Source organism: Arabidopsis thaliana, assembly GCF_000001735.4.
Source record: "Arabidopsis thaliana chromosome 1 sequence".
Taxonomy (NCBI): domain Eukaryota; kingdom Viridiplantae; phylum Streptophyta; class Magnoliopsida; order Brassicales; family Brassicaceae; genus Arabidopsis; species Arabidopsis thaliana.
In genome coordinates, this window is record NC_003070.9 from 24,277,692 (window position 1) to 24,300,706 (window position 23,015).

Sequence of the window (23,015 nt, forward strand, 5' to 3'; positions counted from 1 at the left end):
TCAATAATGTTCTTGGCAACAAATCAGCTTAACTTATGTATATATACACGTTTGTATAATGATAATCAATACTATCAGGAATGGAGAAAATAGTGTTCAGGAAAATTGTGTTTGTTGCCTTCTTATTGTCCCTTTCATGTGAGTCCATCTTTCAACTCTAAATTTAACTTCAGCGCATTATCATAGTGTTCTTTATTTTTCATGATAATCTTTATTGTCCACATGCAAGTTAACCGTTTTTCTTACATATAGTTTATCTTTTTTAACAACAAAGCCAAAGAAACAAAATAATTCTTTTGTAAGAAAAAAAAGAAGGCAAATCAATTCAAATCAAGATGATCATATATATTCGTAATAAGAAACGAATATGGAACCTAAGTGCATAATATTCGTAATGATTCAAACTATGTTATATATAGGTTTATTGGAGGGAGAAGCAAGAATGAGTGGAGATGTAACAATACAACGTGGAGGGTCTTGCAACAACGACAATACCTGTCACGATACATGTCCGGGTTGCCGTATCACACAATGTATTTTCAGGCAATGTGTTTGTACTCGTTGTAACACTCCACGATCAAGTTTACGTATTGAATCTCATATGTAATCTTGCTTGTAATAAACTATCCAGATTTGTGATGACAAGATGATAATAATAAACATTTTTACTTTTATTTTATACTAGTGTTTTTTTTTTCTCATACTCTAGGTCACTTTTACAAACATCAACAAGTGGAACTACATACATCTTATAAAATGCAGTATATCTTAAAGTAGTCCTCGTATAAAAACCCTTGCAAGTTGCAACTGTTGAAAATCTAATACAATATTTTAACGCATTTTCCCCCTTTTGACATAAATTCCATAAGTTTCATTTTCTTCAAATTGTAAATTACTGGAGTTTCTTAATCTCTTTTATAACGGATGTACTTATTTAAGAAAAATAGAAAATAAGCATTTGCACAAATTAAGAAAAAGATAAGCATAACCACAACTGAATTAAGAAGGAAGGTTTTGATCGGAGGAAGGTTTTAAAACCACAATTGAAGAAGCCAGCTTGAAAGACCGGGATTAATATATGAATTATGTAGATTTTTATTATTGTGTGATTTGATATTTTCAATTTTAATGTTCTGTTTCAAAGATGATTGACTATATTCCTCGGTTAATAAAGCCAATACATTACAATATATATGACGATATCTGAATGTATAACTCTCTGTAATGTAGATATATTTTTGGTTTCTATGGGGTCAGAGACAATTGCTGCTCTGTGGTTTTTACACACTTGGTTATTTATCGGATGTGTATAGTAGCTTAACATGCTTGATAATTCCATGTATGTGTTTAGAGTTTAGTTTTCATTATCAGATAGATATTAGTTACACTTTATATTGAGGTCCCTAAGTTAAACCATGCATATTCACTATCATTATTTCGGTAAAAGTTAATTATACTCAAGATGGTTTCTCAGTTTGGGGGAGTTGCAAGACTGTAGAAAGACCTTGATCTCCATTGCCTTCACTTCACCATGAGTGAGCTTAAAAGGTAACTTTCATTTTCAAAATGTGATCTTCTGTTATGTCTATGCGATCATTCTAAATGAAACATTAGTAACGTCACTGATATTTCAATACTCAAACTAAACAAACGGATAAAGAGAAAGTGAATTGACTAACAAACTGGTGTATATATGCTTTATATCCAAAGCCTTTTTTCGTTTTGTTTAAGTCGTTCTTATCTCCACTCTCTTTTTTATTTTCTTTGAAGGGCACAATATCACTATTGTATACGGCTTTTGTTGCTAAACTACTTTTTATAACCTATTCCCATGGTGGCAAGAATTTGTTAATGCAATTTCTGGAGAAATAAAGGTAATGTAGTCTCTAGCTGTAAGTAAGGAAATCACTTTAAGAAAATGCAGATACTATACAGGAAATTCGGCTACTCTTGAGAAAAGTCATCTACTTAGGCAAAAGATAAAGTGCAAAATTTAACGTTGATATCCGATATACATAGATAGGAACGAGTACAAATATGAGATTTGTTCTTTACAAAGCAATTTTACATGCACCACCAATACAATCAAAGAAAAATAGGTATCTGCCCAATGTTTTCTGGCGTTTACTTTAGCAAGCAAATCTTGCAATTCATCAAAATGTTTATGAGTTCTTGAAATCATTATAATAATATAAAATATCTAACTTATTTTCCAAATTTTGTCACTTAACATTTAACATTGCCACCACTTATTATAGTTAAAATTTACATTGTTGTAAAGAAATTTCAATAACAAAATATTTAAGAATATTATCCAAGTTTTATTTATTTATTTATATATTTTAATTATAAAACTCCAAATAAAATAAACATTTAAAATAATTAAAATACTATGGCATAGTATTAGAGTGAGTCGATTTCTAGTATAATCAATTATATACTTTTATTGTCAAAATATATAATTTACTCCTACAATGGTAATTTATTATTGTTATAATGTTTGGCATTCAAATTTGTTACCTTATGTGATTGTAAAGTAAAACATAAGATGTCGTCATGTGTCATGTTTAAATTGGATTAATATATTTAAAGATAACATAAACTAGTTTTTAACCTTATCTAAAAAGAGAGTTATACATTTATTTATTTAGATATTTTTAATATGACAATAAAAATTTGAAAATTCGGAGATAAAACATAATTTAATTATTTTTACATCAAAAGTCGGCAGTCTAAAAATTCAAAAGCAGGCGATTAAAAATAAATTATTGGACAACTTTTTTAATTTAGATATTTTTAATACTACAACAAAAAGTTGAAAATAATTTTAATAATGAATTATTATACAATTGTTTTTATTTAGATAATTTTAATCTTATACAAAATACTTGAAAAGGCGGCGATGACATAAAGTATTAAGGAACTAATTTAGTTGGATTCTTTGTAACATCCAAAAATAAAAACTTAGAAAGGGGAATCAATCTTAGAGATGTGTGAAATATATATATATATATATATATGTTTATCTCACAATAAAAACTTGAAGAGTCGGCGATCACAGTTAAAATATCAAACAACTATTACTTAATATGCAATAAGAACTTTGAAAGTCGGCGATCAAACTTAAATTTATATTTTTCAATTTTCTATATAATAAAAGGAAGTTGGACATAATATTTCATTAATGCATTATGAATTTTATATAAATCTTAAACACTTAATAATTATTTATTTTATTTTATAAGATTAGTTTGATTAATAAAAAAGGTTAAAAAGGATATTGACTATAGAAAATAATGGAAAAAATCCTTTAACCAATCATTGGTACCTATATTTGATAGGTTTGTAATAGGAAAGATATCCCCAAAATTTTTAATAACTTGACAGGCTGTAACAAATATAATAGCTAAATGATAATGTTATAGATAAAACTGTAATAATTATATACCTTTTATTGACAAAATCTGTAAATCTGTATCTAAGCCTTAAATGGTAATTTATAATTTATTTCTAATATATAAAATAGGAAATTATATTTACATTTAAAACTCTAAACAAATTTTGTATGTTTTTTTCTATAAATACAAAGACATATTATCTTTAATACAATCAATTCAATTTTTCTTTCTTCAAAACATCTAAAAAATGGTGAAAAAAACTCTTGGTCGTAGAAAGGTAGAGATAGTGAAAATGACTAAGGAATCAAACCTTCAAGTCACATTTTCCAAGAGAAAAGCTGGTCTTTTTAAGAAGGCTAGTGAATTTTGCACATTATGTGATGCAAAAATTGCGATGATCGTGTTTTCACCAGCTGGAAAAGTATTTTCTTTTGGTCATCCAAATGTTGATGTTCTGCTTGACCACTTTCGAGGGTGTGTTGTAGGACACAACAACACAAACCTTGATGAAAGCTACACAAAGCTTCATGTTCAAATGCTCAACAAATCCTACACTGAGGTAAATGTCAATTGTTGGCAATATCTAATATTTGTTTCTCTCTTATTTTTCGATTTTGATATTGAATATTATATAAATGTTTCACAATTCATGGATATTCTTAACAAATTCATTATTCGTGGATTTATTCGTAGGTGAAGGCGGAAGTAGAAAAAGAACAAAAGAATAAGCAGTCGCGGGCTCAAAATGAAAGAGAAAACGAAAACGCTGAGGAGTGGTGGAGTAAGTCTCCATTAGAACTCAACTTAAGTCAATCAACCTGTATGATACGTGTTCTTAAAGATTTGAAGAAGATAGTTGATGAAAAAGCAATTCAATTAATCCATCAAACAAACCCAAACTTCTATGTTGGAAGTTCTAGCAATGCTGCTGCTCCAGCAACTGTTAGTGGTGGTAATATCTCCACAAACCAGGGGTTCTTTGATCAAAACGGAATGACGACTAATCCTACTCAAACACTTCTGTTTGGATTTGATATTATGAATCGCACACCAGGAGTTTAAATAAGTCTATCCTCATTATGGGTCTTGGTACTATAAGTTCATCTCTCTCGTTGTTGACTTTTTAAGTCTCCAATAGTTTGTTGTGTCTTTTTTTTTTTTTTTTTTTTTTTTTTTTTAATTGTTGGTGTCGTATGTCTTTTAATTAAGTCTTGAGTCAATTGGCTTGTTGTTTCTTTTCGTTGTTCTTTGTGTCTTGTAGCTTTCGATGTTTTTTGGTGGAACATGAATAAAGCTATATGAAGTTTTATAATATTTTCATTACTGTGATCTTATATGTTTATTGTGTATATGGAACTATATATTTTTGAGGCATAGTTAATATTCTAGTAATTTCCCAAAGATCTATATAAGTCTAGTAATTTACAACTTTGATATGCTATATTAACTCAGCCAGCACAACCACAAAGCTATAGACATCACTCTTTGCTGTGAATTGGCTAGACTGAAAGTACTCAGGATCCATATATCCCATCGCGAAACTTTGGCTCGATATTTCTCATCTAACATGATGTTTGTAGACTTGACGTCTCTGTGATAGATTGGAGATGATTCAGCCGAGAGCAAGTATGAAAGAGCTCATGCAATATCCACTGCTATGCGGAGACGTACATCCCAAGTAATCATCGTGAAATCATCAGCTTATCGTGAAGATGCTCGAAAAGGTTGCCATTGGGAATAAACTCGTAGACGAGAAGAAGGACATTTGTCTCATTACGGAAACAACCTAAGATTTTCACGATTCTATGGTTAATCTGCGAAAGAATTACAACCTCATTGATGAACTCTTCTAGCTTGTCTGCGTCCACAACTTTGGGTTTCTTTACTGCTACAATTCTAGCATCGACAAGCATTCCCTTGTACACAGTACCTTGACCACCCTGACCAAGTATTCTATTTAGGCTGAAGTTTTCAGTGGCTTTCTCTAACTCACTCGAGCTGAACACTCTTGTCTTCTCGACATTGCCTTCTGTTGAAGTCAATTGTTGTTGCAACAATAAACCCCCAGTACGTTTGAAGAACTTTCTCTTTTGGTTTAGCCTCATTTGTTTTCTACTAAATTTTATAACCAATATACTCCACCAATGAAGATTAACAAGCCTAACCCTGCAAACCGGCAAAAACAAAATGATTAGATATATCTTGGAAATATAAATACTAAAAAATGAATAACTTCTATTTTATTTTATTTTGGTGTGTTGAATATTAACTTCTTTTATTGCTTGTGTAGATGGTAATATTAATTACTAATGGCTAATTAGGGGTGTTAATTTGTGTAAATTCTCATTTATTTAAATGCGAATTACTTTGATCCATACGGACCTATTTAGACCAATTTATAATTTAAGCAATATATATCACTACAAAAAAACGGCCTTTAACGTCATTTTATTTAGATGTTAACCTCGGTATTTATATGACCTAGTTATAATGACATCCGTATTTAATTGACAATTAATAACATCGGTATTTAACTGATTTTGAGATCTAAAAATAAGAAGAAAACTTTAAATACAATTACTGACCTTGGCATCCGACGTATGGGTTGCCGTTGTAACCGCTATTGCATGCACAACTTGCATATCTTAAATTCACATTATAATCACATACATGGATCAATAAATTCCTTCTTATTGTACTCTGTTAAATTCTGGCATCCCAAAGAGTCTATAAACGAAAGATCCGTAGTGTGAATAAACCATCCTAGCTCAACGTGAGAATATCGTAGAGCATGGATCTGTTGTGGACTGTATCTACCCAACATATCATACGGTTCGTCTGTTAAGAAAGCAAATTTGCACCCTTTAGTTGTTGTGTAACTTGTGTTACTATCTTCTATTTTGACACCAACAGTCAACACGTTGAACCCCATAAGGCATGCTTGCCTTGCAGGCTGCAGCATCCAATAGCATTGCAACTTGTTGACCTGAATAGAACACAAGCGTGGAGTATCCGATTCGTCAGCGCTGCCTTGTTATAGCAATTGATTCTTGCAAAGTAATAATCTGAAGCTATAAGGTTTTTTGCGCCACAACTTGACTTGCATCCCACCACACTTGGCTCGACATTCGTTAAGGATGCCGTATTGTTGCAACCAGCCGCTATAAGTGTTTGTGCTATTTTTCTTATGTATCTCTTCTCTGTTTATAGTCTCAGATTTCTGGTATGCAGGTTGTGGCCAGAGATTCTGTTTTATGAAGCTGGTCCATTGATGGCCTAAAGAGTGAATAGATAAGTTAAGCAGTGAAGGTCCCTAGTTTCTGCAACTTCAAAGAGCTAGAGGAATGTGTTGAGACATTTTGAGATATACACAAACAAAAATTAATAACTAAGAAGTTCATTAAATAAACACATAAAACAGAGTAGTCATACAATAGTCAGATATGCATGATGGACAAAGAGATATTCCTAAATATAGATAGAGCGTTTGGTGGAAACAACTTCACATTCAGTTCTACGCTTAACACAAATAGTCCTAGAGTAGTAGACATGGCATGATAGCTAAATAGATATAGATAGAGTGTTTGGTGGAAACAACTTCACATTCTCTTCTACGCTTAAAACATTTTCCTAGAGTTCACAACTTCACATTCGATCTCCACATTCAAAGTATCTTCATCCAAGTAAGCCTCCTGAAGATCAGCTAAAGACAAGGATTGAGGAATACCCCTCGCTTTGGTCGCTGCCATGATCCATTGTTGAACTACAAGAACAAGGAATCAATGTCGTCAAAAGAGTTGGGACATTTGCTTATTGAAAATGTCATCAGTATCATCCATCAAGGCAAGACATAAGCATTGTGAAAATAGTAATATCAATAGTTTTTGACTTACGCCAGACTGTTTTGTGTTTGGATCCACGCGGGTCTAAAGCCCTTAGTTGTGCTCGCACGGAAATCATCTCACCAGGCGATAAGACTTCACCGTCAGCTAAATGCAAGTACTTGCAGAACTCGTTATCTGCCTCAGAGTCTCCCTTTGGATACACAGTTAGAGTCCTGTAAAACATTATCATCCACTTGTTAGCAAGTTACCACTAATACACTCATACAACAATATCTATCAGAAGGAAAAAACTCACCAATTCTTTCCTCCCATTGCAAAGGTTTTAGATATGCAATCATTCTGTTTCAGAACAGAGAAATCACGAATGCTCCAAGAGAATTTGTGAAAAGGGAGATTCTCATCAACAGGGACGGGTGATGAAGCAATCTTCACATGAGCACCAAACTCACATGGTTCTCCTTCCACGATAAATCCCTTTGCAGGGTCAGTGAATGTTTCAAGCGACATAGCTTTTGGCAATCCCCAAACCGTTTTAGAAGAACTGAAACGCTTAACTTCAACATCTACATGTTTACACGTATACACACACATTACGATTCATTCATTCATATATACATACGAGAGAAAAAGAGAGATAATAAGGATTTGAGCATACGAACCTTGGATTGAGAGGTACTTGTTGTCTTTCTTGTTAAAGACAAAGAAAGAGAGATAATCAAACACATCAATGGGTGGTGTTGTGGATGAGAGACATTCCACATACATAGACACAAAGCCCTTTCCATTGTCCTCTTCGTTTCCTTTTGGGTAAACAACCAATCTCCTGATTTTTACAAAAAAGGCAACATTTCTTAGTTATATATGCTTGTAGTGAAGAAAGATGTGAAAGTCTGACAAGAGAACAAGACGAAGGAGGAGTCTTTCTCCAAGTCTTCAACATTGCAGAATCTGATGCATATGAACCCATTTTCTCTACAAAATGTTGCAACCCTAGAGAGCAAAACAAAACATACCCATAATCAGAAATGATCTGACGAAAATCGAGTTACAATACACAAGAGAACATTTTTTTTAGAATTCTCAGATATTAAAAATGACACAGAAAGCTTTATGCTTTTTCCTCTTAAAAGACTAAACAAGTTGAAATCTAGAGAAAGAACTGACCAACCTGAGACAACGAGAGAGACTTGAGAGATTTCTTCGGCACTTACTATTAGATCTAGGGTTTAGATACCATTTATATAGAGAAAGTTTTAGAGTTGCACAAAACATAAATTAATGTGTTAGAATGGGCCTAAAGCTACAAAGCTGGCCTGGTTTTGTTTTAAATTGTTGGTTTCATGGACATTTTCGACATCTTCGAACATGTTATTTTTTGAGACTATGCAAACTTGAAGCTCTTTACTCGAGTTGAAATCGTATGACTTATAGTGAAATTGTACATTTGGTTTCGATTTTTCTTTTACACTCTTTCTTCTTTGAGCCGGTAAATTTGGAATTTTTCTTCATAGTGGAATCATATGCTGTTTTTTTTTTTTATAGTAAACGTTACAAGAATGAATGGTAACTTTATCCAAAAAAAAAGAATCATATTATTTTGAAATGATTTTAAGTAAATTCTAGGTTCAATAACATAAGATTTGAGACTAAATTTAAAATTTCTTAGTAAAATATATGATTTTTTTATAAATACCTATAAAATTAGTAATTAACAATACGGATTACGTACTGAATCAAACCCTTTGTATTTTGTTTTTCCTAGAAATAAGTGTAGATTTTTGGAATTTTGCATTAATTAATCACTTCTTGGGTCTGAAAGGCTAAAACAAAAGGAACCGAAAGAGAATGTTCTCTCTGTCTTTATCTTCCACTTCCACTTCCAGGTCGCGTTGCTTCACTCTCCATTGCAAAGAGAGGTCTCTGCGATTTCTGCAACTCACCCCTGAAACCTTCTTAATTTACTTCAACTGCCGCTATACCTAAAAACTTCATCTTTCTCCTCTGAGCTATGATAAAGATTGCAGATTTCACTCTCTTCTTCTTTATCTTCGTCTTCTCTCCCTCGTTGCCTCTAGCTCAATCTCAGCTTCCCGATCTCGACCCACAAGACAAAGCTTCTTTATTGATATTCAGAGTTTCGATTCACGACCTAAATCGAAGCTTATCGACATGGTACGGCTCATCGTGTTCTAACTGGACAGGTCTAGCTTGTCAGAATCCGACCGGAAAAGTTCTCTCCCTCACTTTATCCGGTCTGAATCTCTCCAGTCAGATTCACCCATCTCTTTGTAAGCTCTCTTCTCTTCAAAGCTTGGACCTTTCTCACAACAACTTCTCTGGAAACATTCCTTCTTGCTTCGGTTCGTTGCGTAATCTTAGGACACTTAATCTTAGTCGGAATAGATTCGTTGGTTCGATACCCGCCACATTTGTAAGTCTTAAGGAGCTTAGAGAAGTTGTTCTAAGTGAGAATAGAGATTTAGGCGGTGTGGTCCCTCATTGGTTTGGTAATTTCTCAATGAATCTTGAGAGAGTTGATTTTAGTTTCTGCTCGTTTGTTGGAGAACTACCTGAGAGTTTACTGTATTTGAAGTCTCTCAAGTACTTGAATCTTGAGAGCAATAACATGACTGGTACACTCAGAGATTTTCAGCAGCCATTGGTGGTTCTTAATCTTGCTTCAAATCAGTTTTCCGGTACGCTACCTTGTTTCTACGCCTCTCGTCCGTCTCTTAGTATTCTGAATATAGCTGAGAACTCTCTGGTTGGTGGATTACCTTCTTGTTTGGGTTCTTTAAAAGAGCTGAGTCATTTGAATCTATCTTTCAATGGCTTCAACTACGAGATATCTCCTAGGCTTATGTTTTCAGAGAAGCTTGTGATGTTGGACTTGAGTCACAACGGGTTTTCAGGTCGTCTTCCTAGTAGAATCTCGGAAACAACTGAGAAATTGGGTTTGGTTCTTCTTGACCTCTCTCACAATAGCTTTTCTGGTGATATACCGTTGAGGATCACAGAGTTGAAGAGTTTACAAGCATTGCGTCTCTCTCACAATCTTTTAACTGGAGATATTCCTGCTAGAATTGGTAATCTGACATATCTCCAGGTCATTGATCTTTCCCACAACGCGTTAACCGGCTCAATACCTCTCAACATTGTTGGTTGCTTTCAGTTACTTGCTCTGATGATAAGTAACAACAATCTCTCTGGCGAAATACAACCCGAGCTTGATGCGTTGGATAGTCTAAAGATACTGGACATAAGCAACAACCATATATCCGGTGAGATCCCGCTTACTTTAGCTGGTCTGAAGTCTCTAGAGATTGTGGATATAAGTTCCAACAACCTCTCGGGGAACCTTAATGAAGCCATTACCAAATGGTCCAACCTCAAGTATCTTTCTCTTGCCCGGAACAAGTTTAGTGGAACACTTCCTTCTTGGTTGTTCAAGTTTGACAAAATCCAAATGATTGACTACTCCAGCAACAGATTCTCTTGGTTCATACCAGACGATAACTTAAACAGCACACGCTTCAAAGATTTTCAGACCGGTGGAGGTGAAGGATTTGCTGAGCCACCAGGAAAAGTAGAGATCAAAATATCAGCAGCTGTTGTTGCTAAAGATGAATTAAGTTTCAGCTACAATCTATTGTCTATGGTTGGGATCGATCTTTCTGACAATCTATTACATGGAGAGATCCCAGAAGCTTTGTTCAGACAGAAGAATATTGAGTACTTGAACTTGTCCTACAACTTCCTTGAAGGTCAGCTTCCACGTCTAGAGAAGCTGCCAAGGTTAAAGGCCTTAGATCTTTCACACAACTCTCTGTCAGGTCAAGTCATTGGAAACATCTCAGCTCCTCCAGGACTAACCCTACTGAACCTATCGCACAACTGTTTCTCTGGTATCATTACCGAGAAAGAAGGGCTCGGGAAGTTTCCAGGGGCGTTGGCCGGAAATCCGGAACTGTGTGTGGAAACTCCCGGAAGCAAGTGTGACCCGGCAAACATTGATGCATCACAAGAGGAAATATATCAAAACGAATTGGTGGAAGGACCGATATCTATTTGGATATTCTGCTTAAGTGCGTTTATTAGCTTCGATTTTGGAGTGTTAGGTATCTTTTGCTCAGCTCGTGCTCGTAGTTATATTCTTCAGACCAAAGCTTAACTCCAGAGACTGATTGATGTATATTCAGTTGTAACACATGCATGTATGTTGTTGGTCTGAGCTGTGAAGTGGAAATGCTCGCTTTTAACTAAAGTCTCTCCCAAATGTTGTTACTTGTGTATATAGTTTGACCGGTTAACCTTTACATGAACCGTATTGGGTTCTTGTTCTGTTTGTGATTCAAGAAGTGATTAGACTCAATAATCTAGTACTATCTATCTAAACACATCGAAACTCGAGTCAGTGAGTAGTGGTGTTCATTTCGGAGATTAGGACAGGAAATGGTGGGTAATGATCAGGAACATACAATTTGGGTGTTTAAATGTATAATCCACGAGTACAAAAAATGATAATCGAAAATCAAACCGAACGAAATGAATAGAAAAAAACAGAGATATGGAGATCAATTAAAGTTTAGTAACAGATCTAACTAGCTAGAACCAATTTAATTTCTAACAATCTCGGTTTCAACTGAAATATGGTTTCGGAGAACCTGTGATAACTTTGCCAAAACCATTCACTAAACCATAACCAGGTTAATACTTATCTGAGTCAGAACAAGAATTCCGAAGGTTTGAAGAGCTGACCAAAGAACAAAACGGTCCCGGTTTTGTCTTCTCGGATAAGGAAAATAAATGGATGATCAGCCACAAAATCTATCTTCTTAGGAGGTGGCCCCATATCAAGAGCACAACCGTCATCTTCTACATCAGCAGTTGCAGCCGCAGCTTCAGCACCTTCTTCATCGATCTCGACACAAGCTTTATGGTACATTGACACTGAATGCAGTACTCCCACTTGATTCAAAACGCTTGTAGCAGAAAAACCGAATTCGATCTTAAACTTTGGAATTCTAAATTCCTCAAGTTCAACTTTGTATCTCGGAATGTGACTATCCAAGAATCCAGGTGTAGATGCTATTTTCTTCAAGAGATAATCCAATCCATCTTTCTTGTCAGGGAGATAGAAATACATTGAGAATTTGCGGTTGGTATCATCACGGCCTCGTCGGTAAGGACCTTGAAACCGTTATAAGCTCTTACTTTTTGTGTCTCGTAGCTGGTCATGAATGGCACAGAGACTGTAGTGCCATTGACCATGTGGAAGTCTCTGTCTTTTGTATAGTACTTTTCAAATGGTCTCTTCCAAGCTCCCTTGAAATACAATGCGTTTGCGTAAATCTTGTTGGTTCGGCTTGTCACAGATTCACGAGGAAGAAGATCTTTGATGAGATTATTGGTGTGATCTTCAACCCATGAATTCACCTCCTTACGCACTTCTTCAGCCTTCAAACAAAAAAAACACATATTGGATGATTTTTGAAAACAGTCTCCTAATTCGAATTATGATTTGGGAATCAACATACATTACGAACTATTAGGTTTCCAATTTGACTGGTTGAGTATGTTCTTTAAGTCAAACAGCTATTACACACTTCATCTAGAAACACCAAATAACGTTTCTGCAAAACCCTAATTATATTTCTTCGAAACCCTAGTTTCTTTTTTGCTGTTAAAGTGGAAAATTACCTTTGATCGGAAATCTACGGGAACGTAAACAGCCTTGAAGAAGTTCTCGAAGAGAGCCTTGTATTTGGGATCAATCGGTAGTGATTTCTCAATCCAGAGGCCATTCACCGCCCTCATCTTTGGGCCGCCACTAGCGCTGCTGTCGGCGTAGACGATGGATGATAGTTCTCGGAAGACGGATTTGAGCTCATCGATTGAAGAAGATCTGAGGAAGGAGAGGATTTCACCGGCGACTAAGCCACCTCCGGAACCAGCGGCGTGCATGGTGATCGCAGAGTTTATTGACGCCGGCGAGAAGATGACGTTAGATTCCGACTCAGAAGATAAGACGTGCCTCCCAAGGATCATCGCGACGTCGTTTTGCTTCTTCATAGCCTTTTTCACATTCATCTTTGGTCTCTCCAACTAGATAGAGAACTTGCAAAAGGGTGGAGGATTATGCATGGTCTATGGAGGGACAGTTATATATAGTGAACAAATCCATTAAGAAATTTTTAATTATTATTAGGGTTTCTTGGAAAACTAGTCACTTTGCAATCCAGGTGTATAAATCAAACACTTAAAAATGACTACTTTGCAAATTGTAAATAGTAATATGACTACTTTCCCAAATATGTTTGAAAAAATTAAAATGATTACTTTTCACTTATCTCAAATTATTTTTACAATGGAATATAAATAGATTTTTCTATACTAAACCTCTGTAAATTAATACTCGATAAGTTCCACTTCAAAAAACGAACCAAAGGTCATATTTCATCCATGCATGTTCGAACATGCAAAGAGAACTTACTAATAATGTTTGGTCCCAAATTCAAGTATTCTCTGGTTCTCTTTGCATGGATGAAAGAAGATGGCCATATTTTTATAGGAATGTTCAGAAGGAGAATTCACAATGTGGAGAAGATAGTGCTACTGGTTTATATTGAAGTCAGGTTAAGGTTTATGATAGTTTCAAGGACATTGATGCGGACTAATTGGCATCAGATAGTCGTGCTTCCAAGACTAATATCAGGCGTAATGGGTTTTACTAATACGATTATGAAACAGCCTCAAGAAAAAAGGCAAAAAAATCGTATTGGAGCAAAAAAGTCGAAGAAATATCACGAATATGTGTTTTCGTTAGCGAATAAGGCGTTTTCGTCCAAAACGCATCGTGAATCTTATTTTTCGTATTTTTTTCAGAAAATGGCTCACATATCTGCTTGTGTAATAATTTTGGTTCTGTAGTCTTGTATAACTTTAACACTTTAATTTCGATATAATGGAATGATTTTAAAAGGAAAAAAAAATAATAAAAAAGAAGTAAATAAATCGATTTTTATTAAATTAGAAAACAATTTAATTTTGGATTGAAAAAAATTAACGTACTAGTTCAAAACGCCAAGTTAATATCTCGGATAGTCCTACTTTCTCATGATTCAGTTCTTTATAGACCATCTAAATCAATCCGTCTATGGATCTAAAATCGTTCTTGAAACTAACATGATGAAACGGTCCCTAGATAGGTTGGCCGAGGCAAAGAAGAAGAAGTCAGCTCTTAACTCTAAAAACCAAAAGGAAAAAAAGAAGTCAGACCTTACTCGTTTTGTAAAGATTTAGTCAGCGAAGAAGTCGACTAGTGTTCGAGTGGGGAAACACGTTGTCAACTCTTAAGTCTAAATCTTTGACCCCAAAAAAGAGAGCAAGTTGTCCACTATAATTCTGTCTTCTTATGCAACTTTCATTTTTGGCCACCTAAAGTTTCAAGCAAAACAACAAAAATGATCTTTTAGAATAATTATTATAATAATAACGACGATTAATGAACTCTATATATCTCACAAAAGAAGGACATGTTTGCAATCCCAACCAAGAAGATAAACACCTTAGCAAATTCAAAGAAGAATATATCAAACATCTTTTGTTTCTAAGAAATAAGCTCTCTGATTATGTCGGGAGCATCTTCTGTTTCTTCTATTTGTTCCTCTAATGTATCATTGATCCCTACGGGACCTCAAGTGTTCATCAATTTCCGGGGGAAAGATTTACGAAAAGGCTTCATGAGCTTTCTTAAGCCTGCTTTGAAAAAAGAAAAGATCAACGTGTTTATTGACGAACAAGAGGAGAGGGGCAAATACCTAATCAGTCTTTTTGATACGATAGGTGAGTCGAAAATCGCTTTGGTTATCTTTTCTGAAGGATACTGCGAGTCACATTGGTGTATGGACGAGCTGGTGAAAATCAAGGAATACATGGATCAAAACAGACTCATAATCATTCCAATATTCTACAGGCTTGATCTCGATGTGGTAAAAGATCTTACAGGAAAATTTGGCGATAATTTTTGGGATTTGGTAGATAAATATCAACCTGAACCAAAAAAGCTCCATAAATGGACGGAAGCTTTGTTCTCTGTTTGCGAATTGTTTTCCTTGATCTTACCAAAACACAGGTTTTTATTTTTCCACTTTTATATGTTCTTATTACTTGATAAATTAAGTGTTATCTGTTTAACTGTAACAATTTCTGTTCACTCATTGACATTTTACTCTCTTTTCTTTGTATCATAGTGACATTTCGGATAGAGATTTTGTAAAGTCAATCGTCAAGGCTGTTAAAAAAGTGCAGAAGAATTTCTTCCAACGAAGAAATGGAGAAATAGAATATCAAGATTTCTCAGTCCCTGCATGTAAACTCACTATCACTATGCACGAGTCACCAAAGTAAGTAGTGCCTCTCTTACGATTTCATTTAGGAAAATTAATGATATTCTGATGAAACATACATTGCTTCAGTGGTATGTCATGTGAAAGTATTGATCGAATAGCTAAGTTAAATCATTTTAGCTACTAGTATTTCCACAAAGTAATAAATAAAAAAATGCTAAAAGCTTGTGTAGTAGATTGTTAAGTTTTACTTTTATTATATTTTTAGTACATCTCTATCATATTTTAACTTGTATAAAATGTCTACTATATTTTCCTTCATCATTTGCTTTCTAATTTATTATTGGAAAAAGTTCAACATTTTCTTCTTAAGGATAGATTAGAAACTGTGACATTAATTTGCATGAAAAGATTAGATCCCCTAGGTCTCGTTTCCTGATAACTTTTTTTTTTTCATTTCGATGTTTCTATTTATGTACAGTGAGGAAGCCGTTCAAGTTACGGTGCTAAATGAATTTTACCAGATGAAGAATCAGTCACCAGTGCCCTCATACGAGGTCCTAATTTACATTTGCTGTCTTGTTAGTTGATTTTCTTTATATATGTTTATTGGTATCATTTCATGAACTGACATGGAGATTTATATATCGACAGTTCAAATTTTGGGTCGACCTTACGAGACCAAAGGGTAACGTTTTCATGATTGACGCAAGAGATCTTTCCATTGCATGGTCAGAGGACTCCAACCATTGGACCTGGCTCCCTCTCCCAAACCAAAATTCAAAGTAAAACTTCTCTTAAAAGTATTTCTTATATAAATTGAAAGAAATATCTTAAATCACGAAAATATATACCTTATAACGATAATATTTCTAGATTTATTGTCTAATACTAAGCACAATACTTTCCAGTGAATCAGTGATGGAAATTGCATTTTTGAAAAGTGCTAGCTGGCTAGACGTAGCTGGAAAGTTTGACACTCGATATTTGACCCCGAGGACAAGGTACGAGGTGGTGTTCGTAGTGAAGTTAGAATACACATTCGAATGGGAGACACTAGTGAAGCTAAAGCTAGACTTGCCGAATACTTGGGAGAAACCGCAAGAACAGAGTGTGGACATGTTTGACTACATAAGTGACCAATGGCTCGATATTCCAGTTGGAGAGTTCACCACATCGAAGAAAAACGTCGGGGAAATCTCTTTTGCAATGTACGAACACGAGTGCCAACTGTGGAAGTCAGGCCTCTTCGTCAAAGGTGTTACAATTCGTCCCAAATACTAAGTCATTTTATAAGCATGTATGTTGTTGGTCTGAGATATATATAGTGGAAATGCTCGCTTTGAACCATAATCTTAGTTTCACCTCCCAAATGTTTGTTACAATGTTACTTGTGTAGATAGTTTGACCGGTTTCAAAACTTATACTCTATTTACTCTCTTCTGCATTGGTTATCACATCCATAACCACCAAACTATTGAATTCTATAACTGACCAAACCCAAACCGAATTTTTAGAATATCCGAACAGTTCCCGACTCTCTATCCTATTAGACCCGAAACCGAAAAAAAAGAACTGATTGGGACGAGTATCCGAATGCCCAAACCTACCAAAGTTGTAGGCCTAGAGATAATCCTATCGAAAAATGACCAACAACATTTTGCAAAATTTGATATTCAACCGATTTTAATTAAAGTCCACAATAGTCATCCATAAAAAATATTGTTTACAATGATAAGGTGCGGTTCGATACTAACTCTATTTTGGTATTCGGATGATTGATCAACAACATTTTGCAAACATTGAAAAGAAAACGTAAATTTCGTTTCCTAAAAAAAAAAAAAATTCGTTTCCTCACAATATAATAAATAATTTACAAAGAAAAAAACGAAAAATGGCAATGTGACTCACTCAATCGGTGACTCGCTATAGTCTGTGAAGAAAGGCCAATTTCGCCATAAAGTTCACACCTTTGATCTCCTTTGTTTCTGGGTTTCTCCTAAATCATCCAAATTGGTATCGAATTTGCCCTTCTCCGATTCAATTTCTTCACGATCTCAAAACCCAGAAGAAAGAATCATGCTTTCGTTATCATGCTCTTCTTCTTCTTCTTCGTTGCTTCCTCCGAGTTTACACTACCACGGTTCTTCTTCTGTTCAGTCCATCGTTGTACCAAGAAGGAGTCTTATCTCGTTTCGTCGGAAAGTCTCTTGCTGTTGCATAGCTCCACCTCAGAACTTGGACAACGATGCCACCAAATTCGATGTAATAATCTCACGATTTGCTTCTTCTAAAGTAATTAAATGGATCACTGTGGAATCTGGACTTAAATAAAGTACTGATATTGGTATCATTTTGGTTGCAACTTGTTTGATAATGTGATGATATCTCATATCTGCAGAGTCTTACCAAGTCTGGAGGAGGTATGTGTAAAGAGCGAGGGCTTGAGAATGATTCTGATGTTCTTATTGAATGTAGAGATGTCTATAAATCGTTTGGGGAGAAACATATCTTGAAAGGTGTTAGCTTTAAGGTATTTTGTTGTGTTTACAGTGATGAAAGAAGGCTTATAGATTTTGAAAGGCACACAAAGACACCACACAAAGACACCACATTCTAACCAATTTTTAAGTATGCAGATTAGACATGGTGAAGCTGTTGGGGTGATTGGTCCTTCTGGAACTGGAAAATCAACAATTTTAAAGATTATGGCTGGTCTTCTTGCTCCAGACAAGGTCTGTTACTGTTTCTTCTCTATATGGCAGATTACAACCTTTCAGGTTATGGATTGTTTCTGATGATTGGTATGCAGGGAGAAGTTTATATACGAGGAAAAAAACGAGCTGGTTTGATAAGTGATGAGGAAATATCAGGACTTCGTATTGGCCTGGTAGGTGCTGTTCTGGAGATGTATTTCTCATAAGTCGTTGAGTTTGTATCTAAATGGCTTTTTGTTTTCTGTCTCACAGGTATTTCAGAGTGCAGCTCTCTTTGATTCACTATCAGTTCGTGAAAATGTTGGTTTTCTACTGTAAGATGTTATTCTTTAACGTCCTACATAACCTCATTTCTAGCTAAAACATTGCTGATGTTCTTTCGTTTTCAGTCATATTGATTAAACTTTTCTGTGGTAACTAATCACAGTTATGAAAGATCAAAAATGTCCGAGAATCAAATATCTGAGCTTGTGACACAAACCTTGGCAGCTGTTGGTTTGAAGGTATCTCAATTCAGTACAACTTTCATAACATAGGCTAGTTAAGTGTACCTAGTCAATAGTCCACATCCAGCTTATTATTGCCTTTTGTTTCTAATAAGATCAGGGGGTTGAGAATCGATTACCTTCTGAGCTATCTGGTGGAATGAAGAAAAGGGTTGCTTTAGCTCGTTCACTAATTTTTGATACAACAAAAGAGGTCATAGAGCCAGAGGTAATCTTAATATCTACTTAAGTTCATGAATGTGTTTCTTCTTTAGAGGCTTGACTCCTGCATCTGTATAGTTATTGATGAAACTTAAAGTCATCATGTGGCAAAAATTAGGAATTCATTTATGGGTTTCACTGCCTTTTCTTAGGTGCTTTTGTACGATGAGCCAACTGCTGGACTTGATCCAATTGCATCAACTGTAGTTGAAGATCTTATACGGTCTGTTCACATGACAGACGAAGATGCAGTTGGAAAACCTGGAAAAATTGCGTCTTATCTTGTTGTTACCCATCAACATAGCACCATTCAAAGAGCTGTAGACAGGTTCCGCTTCTAGTCCATATTACAAGATACGTTTTTGCAGCTTTTGCTTCATCCCTTGAGTAATATTTGTTTCTTCTATTCAGGTTATTGTTTCTGTATGAAGGAAAGATCGTTTGGCAAGGAATGACACATGAATTCACAACCTCAACTAATCCAATAGTTCAACAGGTCCCTTCTTTTCACATGTTCACATCTAATTTCAACATTGAAGTACTTGGGATGCAGTGTTAGTCATTCATTTTTGTTGTGTATCTCGCAGTTTGCTACAGGCAGCCTCGATGGACCAATCAGATACTAGGGGAGGCAAACCGAGCCTAAAGAGGGACACTAACCGATAATAGGGAACGCAAACAAGTAATGGCTGACATACACCACATGGCTGGATCAATTGGTTCAATACGATGCTACTTGTAAACACTATTTTATCTTAGATGCATAGATCAGAAAAGCATTGTAAGTTGAGATTTCATTATGCATCAATGAGAATCTGGTTTAATGTGCCAAGAACAAGACCTGCATTCTCAAACATATACCCCAACAAAAATGAAACTTTTAATTGACACTTGTGAACCTCCAAAACAGTAGTAACAATTGCATATATACATAGAGTAGAAGAAAAGAAAGATTTGTCTTTTTAACTACCCAACTTGAAAGCATCAACAAAGAGACCTAAGCAAACACCAGCTTTCCAAAAATTCATAAACACAACAAAAGACTGCAACTTCCCTGAAAACATTGAAGAAGACGGTTTCTTATACATAAGCATACCGATTCCTTCGATCGCAGCAACGACGATTCCGGCAACAAGCACATCCCAATCACCAGTCTGTCCAAGAATAGTAGCTAGTGCATTGGCAGTGTAGAAACCAAGAAGCAGCAGAAATATCTTCATTGGGAAGTTTTTTCTTGCAGAGTTTATCTTCCCAAGTAACTGTTTGCCTCCTGCAATCGCAATTCTACCTAACCGAGTGCTACCGAGACCGGTTCTGTCTCCATTCATCTCTTGCCCTTCACCACTATCTCCAGGAATAGAAGAACCAGTGTCTAACGCAAACGCTATTTTCCGGTTTGGTCTTCTTATCTGAAAACTATTGGCAAAAAATGAAGAGACTTTTCAATAACCAAACCAATGATTATGCCCAAATTCAATAAGCCAATCAATGATTGTGCAGAAAATCAAAACGCAAACGCAAACGCTACCTTTTCATGGGATAAGGAAATGAAGTGAGAGTAATGGACGAAGCTTTTATTCTCCTATGGAAGACATTTATCATAAAGGAGAGACCTTTTTCAATTTCTAGAACTGGGAAAACGCGTGAAGCTTGAATTTGACAAGCCATTAGAACCAGTCTCGAGTTTTCTGAGATTTAGGGTTTTCTTTATATTACGTCACAGCGATCTACTAGACACAAAACGAACGAATCTTAACGGATCATATCCACAAGGAATATGAAAGAACCAGATTGATCTAAGAGGAGAATGCAAGAAGCTTGGCTTGAAGGAATCAATGGAGATTGGTGAAGATGAGTGATGATTGAGAAACAATGACAAAAGGCATTGAAGCTTTTTAGATTTTCATTCTGTTGAAAAAGACATTTTACTCCTTCTACTCTTTTTTTTGTTCTGAATTTCAAGTTTTACAAATTTTGGAGGACGATTAATCAATTATAATAAATTTGGTAATTCCACATATTATTTGAAAATCTCACAACTATCAAAACCTTTAGTCTCGCTCTCTTCTCTCTCTAACATTCTTCAGAGAGGGAGACTTTATCCTTATTCTGCCGTTCGGACGTGGTCCGATATCGCCGTTAGTTTAGCCGTGACACGGCTTTCCGTTGCCGCGTTCTTTGTCGTCCGGTTTCATGCCGGCTTATGTACCAAATCTCCGCGATGGTCAGCTCTCGTCTAGCACCGCTTAGCTTCTTCAGCAACGGTGGCTAGCTCTTGCCCGGCACGACCGGCTATTCTAGCGGTCATGGCCGGTTTATGTTCTTCTTTAATTTCTGAATTTTGTTTTAGTTTTGCTAATAATCTCATCGGATTTATGTTGGGGGTAATAATCTGTCATATCCTCGATGGTTCTTTTCCCTCTCTATCCTTTGAGTTTTCAAGATGGGTTTCGCCGGATCGTTTTTTGAACTTAGGATTTACATAATGGTTTCAAAGAAATTTTTCTCTTTTGTTGAAGGATTGAAGATTCTTCCGTCGTTTATCACGATTCCTTAAGCCGTTATCTTTAATTTGGAGCTTTGATGTTTTCATTCTGGTGCAAAACACAAGAATCATCTCACCGGAATCAGCTCAACGGCGAAGGTTGTTGCCGGAAAACTTTTGATTATTCATCCAGCGTGTGACGTGGTATATCCCGGTTGTCGACATGTGTTCATGGATGGAGTTCCGATAGAATTTCTTCTGCAGAAGGTTATCTAATGGGCCTTTTTTGGGCTTTATGTAATTCCAAAGTTGGAGCTTTTGTTTAAGCTCTTGTATGATATGATGATGTTTAATAAAACTTATGAGACAAAAAAAAAAAAAAATCAAAACCTTTAGAAGTTTTATTTTTCAGAATCTGATTAAAGTATATTATTGCTTATCTAATTCTGTGTTCCAACTTTATTTTAGTAAGAGGTATGATTTCCTGCCAAAAATAATAATTAATATTAGAATCTGGTCTAATCATGCATATCTCTTTATAGCTAGCTTCTGTTTTTAAATCTTAATTTTTTTGTCTAAAATTTAAATTAACATTACTAAAAGGTAAAAACAAAGAGATTAACTAGATTTAAACTACCACACTCTAAATTCTTATGCAAAACGAAATGCATTCATCCATTTTTTCATATCTAAGGAAGAAAAAGGTGGAAGTGATTGTTCCATCATCACTACCAGACGACGTCATAGAGGAAATCTTCATAAGACTTCCAGTGAAAGAACTAATCCGACTCAAGTTTTCTCTTCCACAAGAATGGAGATTGAGGATCGAGTCTCATGGTTTCGGCCCACGATTCCACATATATAACCCGAAACTGCACCCCATGTTTATCCTTTTCGTAAAATACATCTTCAAGTGTTTATACATTTACTCCAAGTCTGGTTTCATTTTGTGTTTTACTATTTTGCTTTATCTTGGTTTACCTTTCCTAGTGCTTTTGGGTGTGATGTTCTTACTAGGTTTTTAAAATAGTCATTTATAAACAGATGTCTCTTTCAGTGTTAAGAGATGAGACCTAGTTTGAATAGTGAAAAGAGAACATGTTTGCTTGGAGATTCTTGCTAGACTTTTGAACAAATGTTTCTATCGCTTCCGTGTCCATCACATTGTTGTTGAGCTCGTTCAGACACTGACATTGGTTTTAGTCTTTTAGACAATCTGTTTGGAATCGACTTCTCTTCTCAATCTAACTTTCTTTGCTGGCATTTTACCAGCCAGGTTCACATATTTGGCAAATGGTGGTCGAACTTGGATTTACCTAAGTACAATATTCACAACACCATTGGCTTCAATTGGAGCTGCTGGCTCTAGAAGTCGATCCCTTAGTCTTCCCGCCTAAGCTCTTTGAACTTGAAGTTCGATCATATTCATATGCACCATGTGAGCTCGCATCCAATAGCTCATTCTCCACCGCTCGATATAGTTTTCCGTGTCACTGTTCATTCATAGTAATAGTA

The 23,015-nt window shown here is 35.4% G+C and overlaps 8 protein-coding genes, 1 long non-coding RNA gene, 1 other non-coding gene and 2 pseudogenes across 17 annotated transcripts; 8 read left to right on the forward strand and 4 right to left on the reverse strand.

Annotated features, from left to right (window-relative positions):
• Nucleotides 1-80: 80 nt before the first annotated feature.
• On the forward strand, nucleotides 81-646 carry AT1G65352 (Putative membrane lipoprotein; the record flags this gene model as incomplete). The annotated part of the gene is made up of 2 exons (NM_001036160.2): nucleotides 81-138; nucleotides 420-646. The coding sequence occupies 2 exons, from the start codon at nucleotides 81-83 to the stop codon at nucleotides 605-607; spliced, it is 246 nt and encodes an 81-aa protein (NP_001031237.1). The 3' UTR covers nucleotides 608-646.
• A 2,999-nt stretch (nucleotides 647-3,645) lies between these two features.
• Nucleotides 3,646-4,542, forward strand: AGL23 (AGAMOUS-like 23; the record flags this gene model as incomplete). The annotated part of the gene is made up of 2 exons (NM_105210.2): nucleotides 3,646-3,957; nucleotides 4,092-4,542. 2 exons carry the CDS (start codon nucleotides 3,646-3,648, stop codon nucleotides 4,458-4,460), a joined length of 681 nt encoding a protein of 226 aa, NP_176715.1. The 3' UTR covers nucleotides 4,461-4,542.
• A 282-nt stretch (nucleotides 4,543-4,824) lies between these two features.
• AT1G65365 lies at nucleotides 4,825-6,515 on the reverse strand (annotated as a pseudogene). The gene has a single exon.
• A 262-nt stretch (nucleotides 6,516-6,777) lies between these two features.
• Nucleotides 6,778-8,656, reverse strand: AT1G65370 (TRAF-like family protein). The gene is made up of 5 exons (NM_105211.4): nucleotides 8,412-8,656; nucleotides 7,903-8,233; nucleotides 7,539-7,806; nucleotides 7,292-7,455; nucleotides 6,778-7,161 (listed from the first exon to the last, which is right to left on the reverse strand). Exons 2-5 carry the CDS (start codon nucleotides 8,006-8,008, stop codon nucleotides 7,016-7,018), a joined length of 684 nt encoding a protein of 227 aa, NP_564849.1. The 5' UTR covers nucleotides 8,009-8,233; nucleotides 8,412-8,656; the 3' UTR covers nucleotides 6,778-7,015.
• A 394-nt stretch (nucleotides 8,657-9,050) lies between these two features.
• CLV2 (Leucine-rich repeat (LRR) family protein) lies at nucleotides 9,051-11,638 on the forward strand. Its single transcript, NM_105212.3, has one exon. It carries the CDS (start codon nucleotides 9,252-9,254, stop codon nucleotides 11,412-11,414), a length of 2,163 nt encoding a protein of 720 aa, NP_176717.1. The 5' UTR covers nucleotides 9,051-9,251; the 3' UTR covers nucleotides 11,415-11,638.
• Nucleotides 11,639-11,874: 236 nt separating this feature from the next.
• On the reverse strand, nucleotides 11,875-13,364 carry AT1G65385 (annotated as a pseudogene). Its single transcript has 2 exons — nucleotides 12,944-13,364; nucleotides 11,875-12,700 (listed from the first exon to the last, which is right to left on the reverse strand).
• Nucleotides 13,365-14,680: 1,316 nt separating this feature from the next.
• On the forward strand, nucleotides 14,681-17,049 carry PP2-A5 (phloem protein 2 A5). Of its 3 annotated transcripts, NM_105213.4 has the most exons (5): nucleotides 14,681-15,377; nucleotides 15,496-15,648; nucleotides 16,073-16,148; nucleotides 16,246-16,376; nucleotides 16,503-17,049. In NM_105213.4, the coding sequence occupies exons 1-5, from the start codon at nucleotides 14,875-14,877 to the stop codon at nucleotides 16,873-16,875; spliced, it is 1,236 nt and encodes a 411-aa protein (NP_176718.2). In that variant the 5' UTR covers nucleotides 14,681-14,874; the 3' UTR covers nucleotides 16,876-17,049. The 3 variants fall into 3 exon arrangements, with proteins under 3 accessions (NP_176718.2, NP_001322028.1, NP_001319325.1); NM_001334204.1 differs by lacking the exon at nucleotides 16,503-17,049 and having other exon boundaries at nucleotides 14,787-15,377; nucleotides 16,246-16,407; NM_001334203.1 differs by having other exon boundaries at nucleotides 14,799-15,377; nucleotides 16,073-16,376; nucleotides 16,503-17,015.
• Nucleotides 17,050-17,477: 428 nt separating this feature from the next.
• Nucleotides 17,478-19,904, forward strand: ABCI13 (non-intrinsic ABC protein 11). Its single transcript, NM_105215.3, has 10 exons — nucleotides 17,478-17,856; nucleotides 17,993-18,124; nucleotides 18,231-18,326; nucleotides 18,404-18,481; nucleotides 18,561-18,622; nucleotides 18,736-18,811; nucleotides 18,915-19,022; nucleotides 19,168-19,343; nucleotides 19,427-19,511; nucleotides 19,603-19,904. The coding sequence occupies exons 1-10, from the start codon at nucleotides 17,671-17,673 to the stop codon at nucleotides 19,639-19,641; spliced, it is 1,038 nt and encodes a 345-aa protein (NP_564850.1). The 5' UTR covers nucleotides 17,478-17,670; the 3' UTR covers nucleotides 19,642-19,904.
• On the reverse strand, nucleotides 19,789-20,917 carry NPQ7 (antigen receptor-like protein (DUF565)). The gene is made up of 2 exons (NM_105216.5): nucleotides 20,544-20,917; nucleotides 19,789-20,431 (listed from the first exon to the last, which is right to left on the reverse strand). Exons 1-2 carry the CDS (start codon nucleotides 20,681-20,683, stop codon nucleotides 19,978-19,980), a joined length of 594 nt encoding a protein of 197 aa, NP_564851.1. The 5' UTR covers nucleotides 20,684-20,917; the 3' UTR covers nucleotides 19,789-19,977.
• Nucleotides 20,119-20,871, forward strand: AT1G08753. 2 transcript variants are annotated; one of them, NR_139490.1, is made up of 1 exon: nucleotides 20,119-20,462. It is a non-coding gene; the product is annotated as an other RNA (long non-coding RNA). The 2 variants fall into 2 exon arrangements; NR_139491.1 differs by lacking the exon at nucleotides 20,119-20,462 and adding an exon at nucleotides 20,659-20,871.
• A 96-nt stretch (nucleotides 20,918-21,013) lies between the features above and the next one.
• On the forward strand, nucleotides 21,014-21,868 carry AT1G09765. 3 transcript variants are annotated; one of them, NR_143525.1, is made up of 2 exons: nucleotides 21,014-21,399; nucleotides 21,535-21,868. It is a non-coding gene; the product is annotated as an uncharacterized misc_RNA (transcript). The 3 variants fall into 3 exon arrangements; NR_143526.1 differs by having other exon boundaries at nucleotides 21,014-21,279; NR_143524.1 differs by having other exon boundaries at nucleotides 21,014-21,868.
• A 297-nt stretch (nucleotides 21,869-22,165) lies between these two features.
• Nucleotides 22,166-22,897, forward strand: AT1G65425 (F-box/kelch-repeat protein; the record flags this gene model as incomplete). The annotated part of the gene is made up of 2 exons (NM_001334205.1): nucleotides 22,166-22,383; nucleotides 22,777-22,897. The coding sequence occupies 2 exons, from the start codon at nucleotides 22,166-22,168 to the stop codon at nucleotides 22,895-22,897; spliced, it is 339 nt and encodes a 112-aa protein (NP_001321846.1).
• Between the last annotated feature and the right edge of the window lie 118 nt (nucleotides 22,898-23,015).